We start from the raw sequence: 7,858 nt of genomic DNA, 5'->3' as shown, positions 1-7,858 counted from the left end.
ATGTATACTTGTAAGTATACAGACATGTTTGTATCTATGTATGTACAGGTTTAACCTCCAGCTGACGTGATATGGAAAGCATGTAAGGGATTTTATAAGCTTTGTGGAAAAGGGAGTATTTGCTGAAAAATATACTAGCAGTTATATCTACTGGAAAACAAGAATAGTGTGCTTTTTTAATCAAAAAGCTCTATTATTGGACCAACAAAATAAAGTTTTGTGATAACTGGTTTTGGAGTTGTTGATGCCTTGAATCTTAGAACTGGGCAGTTTTCCCATAAACTTAGAGTCAAACTTCCCCTTTTAAGCCTGTTAATTTTACTAAATTACTTATGTTATGAATTAACTGCATCACAGTATTTTAATTAAGTGTGTTGATAGTCATTTTAAAAATAGTTGACTGGGATAGGTCATTTAATTATATTTTATCTGTAAGAAAGCATTAGCTCTGCTGCAGCTGATAGCTAGCAAGGCCATCTGCAATGCCTTTCAGTTCACTCACACTGAATTGTTCAGATAAAGATTGTCAAGTGCTGTCTAAATAAGGAAGGAGCCTTGGTAGAGTTAAGTGCAGGGGAGGACACAAACGAAGCATTGATTCCAGGCGTGCTGTAGGGTCTGAGCTGTTTCCTGCAGCGCTGAACCTTTTTAGAGTTTTCATTGTTGTTTTCTGCAAAGTATTAAAATGCGAGTCTCTGTCATTCAGGATTTCAGGGAAGATGAAAATGAGGATGGGGAGGAAGAAGAAAAGGTGAGTTAAACACCAGTAGCTTTGAAAAGTACATATTTCCTTCTACTGTTACCTTCTACTGTCTAAAAGGGTAACAGTATGATTACCTTTCTCTTATAGGTCTTCCTCAAGCCTGTTATTGAGGACAGAAATATGGAACTGGCCCGAAAATGCAGTGAAATAATAAGTGATGTAAGTGACGGTGACTGTTTGCATCCTTACATTTGCATTTCTCTTTCTAGTGGCTTTATATTTACGATACGTATTTTTTCAGGTATGTACAGTGCAGCATGTGCCCATCCAAGGCTCAAATATAAAAGCACACAAAATAATAGAAAAGCCTACTCTGGTACCTTAAATCATCAGCCGCAGAAGGATGAGCTTTTCAGAGCGCTTGGACGGTAGGAAGCACAGGCCCTAGGAAAGACAATGTTCCAAAAAGTGGGTCTCAGCGGAGGGTGTCTCCCATGACAAAACCTTGGCTGATTTCATCAGGAAAATGCAGTATTTTTTCTAGTTATAGCCTAATCCTGTGAAGTTTGATTGGTTAGAACAGAACTGGGTGCCAGTATACATAGCTGTAAGGAGGGAGGATAAAAATAAAACAGACAAATTTTGAGTGTAATCTATTGGTCTGTGATGATAGATGCTCAAAACTGCTTAGCATATTATTATTGACTTGCATTTATAGGAAGAATCCACTGAAATACAAGAATATCTTTAAAAATTATTTAGCTAGCAAAGTCTTGACTTAGTTACTATAGATTTTTAAAACTGTCAATCAGATATAGACATTATATAAACATCTTAGATTGGATCCAAGACATTTTAAGTTGGAGGAGATCCAATTGCTTCAACATAACAGTATCAGATTTACCTTGGTGGAAGTTTATTTCTGTGACCCTCTGGGAAAGTGTGTCTGAAGAGTAACTTTGTCCCTTCATGTGAATGGGAGTTAGAGTGATATTTCTCCTGCGAGGATGGTGGCTGGCAGCAGAGGAGACGTTACTGAGGAGAGAGTGACTTGCTTTAACAAGTGTTGTTCTAAAGAAACCAAAAAATGATGTCTGGCTTTTGTTGTAATCTGATATTTAGATTCGCGATGTTATTGTTCAAGGTGAATGAGTTTGTTGATTTTATAAGAATAGAACATACAGATTCTACAATTAAGGTATAAATTATTAGGGGTTACGTATCAGAAAAGAATAGGTAACTCAGAAAAACAGTGTCTGGGATGTGTAGGTGTTACAATGCTGCTTGAAAGTGTGACTTGACAAGGTCAAAGTTTCCTCTTTGTCCATACACCATCTGGTAATACTTTAATTTTCACACAGTGTGCTGAAAATTGGATAGATCCTTAAGAGAAGCTACCAAGATGGCTCCCTTGTAATCTCGAGCTACTTTAGGAAGTAGTAGAGATTATTAATATTTTTACTGATGGTTATCTACATGCTTTCTTTGGGAAAAGAATGGCATATGGTACAATAAGTGCCTGTCAACTCATGTAAAGGCCAAAATGAAAATGGACCTGGAGCATTTATCTGACCCAAAATACATTTATTGCTTCCGTGCAACTTGTTTCTAAACATGGTTGCTGTTCTTAAAGGCAAAAACTCCTTGAAAAATGCTGAAGAAATTATTTTCTTTAATTGAAAAGGAATTATTATTGTGCTGTATACCCATTAGGAGTGGTGTTGGCTGTTGTTGTGAACTGATACATGGAATGGCTGTGTTTTCTCTGATTTTCTGCAGAGGCTTGGGAGCTAAGTTGAATAACTATGTCAAGGCAGGTTCCTGAAGCCTGTAATGGTTCAGGGATGTGGGCTTCAGCTGAAAGCTTGTGACGCGTTTAGCCTGGAGGTGTATTAGATTTTCCTTGAGATATGTAAAGCGTAATGGCAAAGTGTCATTAATGCTTTCAAAGCACTAGTAATATGTAATGGTCTAGACCAATTTAATTTCAAAGAAGAGACTCTGTTCAAAAATGGCATCCAGTTTTGGAGCCTTATTCAGCCTTTGCTGAAATCAGTACGTGTTTCTTCATTGGCTTGAATGGAATACGCATATGTATAGGGGGTGAATTTTGTTTCCCAGAATTTTTCCTGTAATTGGAATTTCTTATGAGCAGTATGCTGTGGGATAAGATCCTCACCCCACACACTTCGTTGTGGAGGCCAATAAACTGCAAGAAGTTTGCATTCTTGCCTTTGATTTTTGACTCATTGACATTCAGAACTTTTTATATATTCTTTATCCTTTTTAGCATGAATCTTTGCACAAACTGCTGTTTGTGTGGATATATTATTGGTGTACATCTGTACATTTTATGTGTACAATGGTTTTATAGGGCGTGCAGTTTGGCCCTAAGATGACCTTGGGACGGCAGCCTGTGTCCTTGCTGACCACGAAACAGGGTGATTGTCCTTTTCTGCCAGTGGAGCTGTCAGCACAGTTCCTCCATCAGAATGCAGCGCCAGGAGTGCTCATGACTGAGATACTGGGGTTGCATTATGCTTGCCCTGCATTCTTTGCAGGCTGACTTTAATTTGGCAATATGGTTTTAAAAAAGTATTGCAATGGCAGTCCTTAGTGCATGTGTAACTGTCAGCCTTGAACTGTACGTAGGGGAAGTTGTGAAGTGTTTATGTGCTCCGGTTCTTGAGGAAATCCCTGTTTTCATTTGAGGTTGGCAGATGTTTGTTCTGTGGCTGTGGTACCCCCTGGATTGTTTCTCCCTAAAGCCATTTCATTTACTCTCCTTCCATTATGCAGTTTTACTCCACAGATGTTTTCAAAACTGTCATGTGTGTTTGATTTATATGAATTACCTTCCTTTCCAGGCCTTTTCTCTTCCATATTGAAATTGAGCCTGTCCATTTGCTTGTATTACTTATATTTTGGTATATTTTCATCTGTTCTGTGTTTTGATTGTGTGGTGTGATGTTGTGAATACTGTTATAAGCAGAGAGGGGAATTATTGTATGAATAAAATGATCATTGACCAAACTATCATAATCCTTTTTGGTAGAGAGGCAGACACTCTGCTTCTGAAGATTCTGCTGAATTTTGGTAATGTATGGTACCAGTGCTTCTTTTACCCTGTAACAAAAAGGCGTACTACTTGCCATTTAACTGTCCTTGTACGGAGTCCAACTTTGCTTTAGCATGTCTCTGTGTTATAAAGCAAGGGCCAAAGAGACCTAGAGTCAAGTGCAGAAACAGAGTGCTTTTCCACTCATACCAATAGGGTTGTGACCACCTAATTCAGGGTGGAGCTGTTCCTCTGGACTCACCATTACTAGTCACAGCCTCTAACTCAGGAGGACTTTGAGGTCCAAATTGCTGGAGGCTAGTAAAATACTGCGGGGCAATAATAATGTATGCTTGCCGTGTTCTCATGCTTTTCTCTAGGTTTCTGTGGCCACAGAGAGAGGATTTTGTAGTAGACGGATCTGTGGTCTGACACAGCTCTTGGTCTTATGAGAGATTATAAATTAAGAAATGTAGGATTGGAAAGGGAATCCTTAGTGGAAAAAAGTTCCCTTTTGGTCTAGCATAAGAGCTAGATAGGAAGGTTCAGACCTTTTTGTGGCTTTTCTAAGCTTAAATGGGTCTTTGAGAGATGACAGTTCTATAATGGATCTTGGCATGATGACTGTCAACATGGTTATATCGTTGATGTTAAGATATTAAGAACAGTTCTTTGAGTACATTCATATGAAAGTTAGATCAATATGTGCCCCTGAATACAAAGGAAAGGGGGCTGCTTGGATTAAGCTGTTACCATCGGAGCCTTTCCTTTAGCCCACAGTCTCCTCCTGCTTTTCCCCTGTGAAAAAGGCTGATGGAACAGGCCATGGGTGAGATGAATTTTCCTGGCGAGCCATGAAGCTTCAGCCTAAAGGTTGGATGCCCTTGTTCTGTAAAGTTGATCTTGCCATATAACATCCATTATGAAAAAAATGCAATTTGAAGCTTACTGTTTTGGTGGTTGTCTAGGAATTTTAATCCACTTCTACTGGATAGCTGTGCTGCTGTAGTAGTTATAGGATGAGTCAGGGAGGAGAAAGGGATCAGGAGAGAACTATTAAAAATTGGGCCTTTAGTGAGCTATTGGACTTCAAAAGTATATCAAAAGAGCAGTGGTGGCTCCAGACCATCATTTGCAAATTTTTCCTATTATTTGTTTTTTTCACAAGGCTTACCAAATCTACTGAACCTAAACAGCATATTTTGTGGTGAAGGGTAAGTCACTCGCAGGCAAAATTTCCAATTCAGTATTTTAGATATTTGTAACTCCAAACTTTGAAGAGGAATACCAGCTTCTCTGCCTAGTCTTTCCAGCCATTGGTTATGTTCAGTCATAGCCAACCTCTTAAGCTTCTTGCTTACGTCATTTACAATAAATACACTTTTTAAGTGCAGATGTCATGACTTCATTATACTTGTCCCATTTCATCTTCCATCTTTCTGATTCCAAGCAATGCAGACACTTCTGTAGCAGAATGGAGTGTGTTCGTTCAGAGTTTGACCACACGTTTCGTTGCATGTCCTCTCTAAATTACTCATTTGATTTTGCGTGCATTTTGTGGCCTCTATGGGTTACTATAATAAATGTGAATAATAAGGGATTAAGGAGGTGGCATTAGTCCTTTACTGCTTTTGATTATTTTGAAAGCATGACTTCTACAGCAGAATAGCTTTGATTGTTTCTTCTAGTCATATCGTGTCATCCCCCCCCAATTAAGGGATACCTTAGGAAGCTTTCATGTTTGATTTTTGAATGTAATTATTGCTCTGTAATTAAAATGGATGTAATTACAGTCAGCTTTCAGATATCTGTGGATGATTTATCTAAGTTGTGAGCAGCAAGACGCTCCATCTCCTCTACCAGAGTCTCAGCATTACAGGAGATTCTACTGGGAACACCATCAAACCTAATCACTAGACAGTGTGCTCTGTTGATTTCCCATATCCCTTCTCAGCTGTATCACTGTGAATGAACATAATTCTATGAAGCCTTTTTTTAAGCTGTTCGTATGCACATACGTACACATACTTGCAAGTACATGCATGCACGTGTGCAGGTTGAACAGTAAGTGCCTGCTCATGTTTATCATAAAACTGCCCTTTTTGTGTATTGCTCTGTGATTACCTAGGAGTATGGTGTCATACATAGGTTACATGAACCATTGGGTTTGTGGGTCCCTGAGTAAAATGATGACGCACAGTAGTTTTACACCCGTTGTTCACCAAACAGTTTTTATTTAGAATACACTGTAATCCACAAAGGCAGACAATATGATTTGGTAATGAGATGTAGATTCCTTCAGCAGTCCAAACGTGGATGAGCTCAATAGTAACCAAAATTATTTTCTGTGTAAGGATTATGTAGTCGTAGAATCATTAAGGTTGGAAAAGACCTCTAAGATCATCGAGTCCAACCGTCAACCCAACACTACTATGCCCACTAAACCATGTCCCTAAGCGCCTCAGCTACACGTCTTTTAAATACTTCCAGGGATGGTGACTCAGCCACTTCCCTGGGCAGCCTGTTCCAAGGCCTGACCACTCTTTCAGTAAAGAAATTTCTCCTAATGTCCAATCTAAATCTCCCTTGGCACAACTTGAGGCCATTTCCTCTCATCCTATCGCTAGTTACTTGGCAGAAGAGACCAACACCCACCTCACTACAACCTCCTTTCAGGTAGTTGTAGAGCGCGATGAGGTCTCCCCTCAGCCTCCTCTTCTCCAGGCTAAACAACCCCAGTTCCCTCAGCCGCTCCTCATAAGGCTTGTGCTCCAGGCCCTTCACCAGCTTCGTTGCCCTCCTCTGGACACGCTGCAGCACCTCAATGTCTTTCTTGTAGCGAGGGGCCCAAAACTGAACACAGTATTCGAGGTGCGGCCTCACCAGTGCCGAGTACAGGGGCACGATCACCTCCCTGCTCCTGCTGGCCACACTATTTCTGATACAGGCCAGGATGCCGTTGGCCTTCTTGGCCACCTGGGCACACTGCCGGCTCATGTTCAGGCGGCTGTCAACCAGCACCCCCAGGTCCTTTTCCTCTGGGCAGCTTTCCAGCTGCTCTTCCCCAAGCCTGTAGCGTTGCCTGGGGTTGTTGTGGCCGAAGTGCAGGACCCGGCACTTGGCCTTGTTGAACCTCATACAGTTGGCCTCAGCCCATCGATCCAGCCTGTCCAGGTCCCTCTGCAGAGCCTTCCTACCCTCGAGCAGATCAACACTCCCGCCCAACTTGGTGTCATCTGCAAACTGACTGAGGGAGCACTCGATCCCCTCATCCGGATCGTGGATAAAGAGATTGAACAAGACTGAGCCCTGGGGAACACCGCTCGTGACCGGCCGCCAACTGGATTTAACTCCGTTGACCACAACTCTCTGGGCTCGGCCGTCCAGCCAGTTTTTTACCCAGCGAAGAGTGCACCTGTCTAGGCCGTGAGCCGCCAGCTTCTCTAGGAGAATGCTGTGGGAGACAGTGTCAAAGGCTTTACTGAAGTCCAGGTAGACCACATCCACAGCCTTTCCCTCATCCACGAGGCGGGTCACCTGGTCGTAGAAGGAGATCAGGTTGGTCAAGCAGGACCTGCCTTCCATGAACCCGTGCTGGCTGGGCCTGATCCCCTGGTTGTCCTGCACATGGCTTGTGAGCGCCCTCAAGACGAACCGCTCCATAATCTTCCCTGGCACCAAGGTCAGGCTGACCGGCCTGTAGTTCCCCGGATCCTCCTTCTGCTCCTTCTTGTAGATGGGCGTCACATTGGCAAGCCTCTAGTTGTCCGGGACCTCCCCTGTTAACCAGGACTGCTGGTAAATGATGGAGAGTGGCTCGGCAAGCTCCTCCGCCAGCTCCCTCAGTACCCTTGGGTGGATCCCATCCGGCCCCATAGACTTGTGAGCATCCAGGTGGCGTAGCAGGTCGTTAACTTCTTCCTCTTGGATTATGGGGGGTTTATCCTGCTCACCGACCCTGTCTTCCAGCTCAGGGGGCTGAGTGGCCTGAGGACAACTGCTCTGACTATTAAAGACTGAGGCAAAGAAGGCGTTAAGTACCTCAGCCTTATCCTTGTCCTCGGTGGCAACGTTCCCTGCCACATCCTATAAAGGAT

The 7,858-nt window shown here is 42.4% G+C and overlaps 1 protein-coding gene across 1 annotated transcript in view; it reads left to right on the top strand.

Moving 5' to 3' along the window:
• The first annotated feature begins 685 nt into the window (after positions 1 to 685).
• The window catches only part of NEBL (nebulette), a 98,231-nt gene continuing 91,058 nt past the window's right edge, over positions 686 to 7,858 (top strand). The window contains exons 1-2 of the mRNA XM_075140866.1: positions 686 to 751; positions 851 to 922. Of these exons, the coding sequence (XP_074996967.1) occupies positions 686 to 751; positions 851 to 922 (138 nt within the window). The remainder of the gene's footprint in view (positions 752 to 850; positions 923 to 7,858) is intronic.

Source organism: Calonectris borealis, chromosome 2 (assembly GCF_964195595.1).
Source record: "Calonectris borealis chromosome 2, bCalBor7.hap1.2, whole genome shotgun sequence".
Lineage (NCBI taxonomy): Eukaryota > Metazoa > Chordata > Aves > Procellariiformes > Procellariidae > Calonectris > Calonectris borealis.
This window is presented reverse-complemented; position numbering and strand designations above follow the sequence as displayed.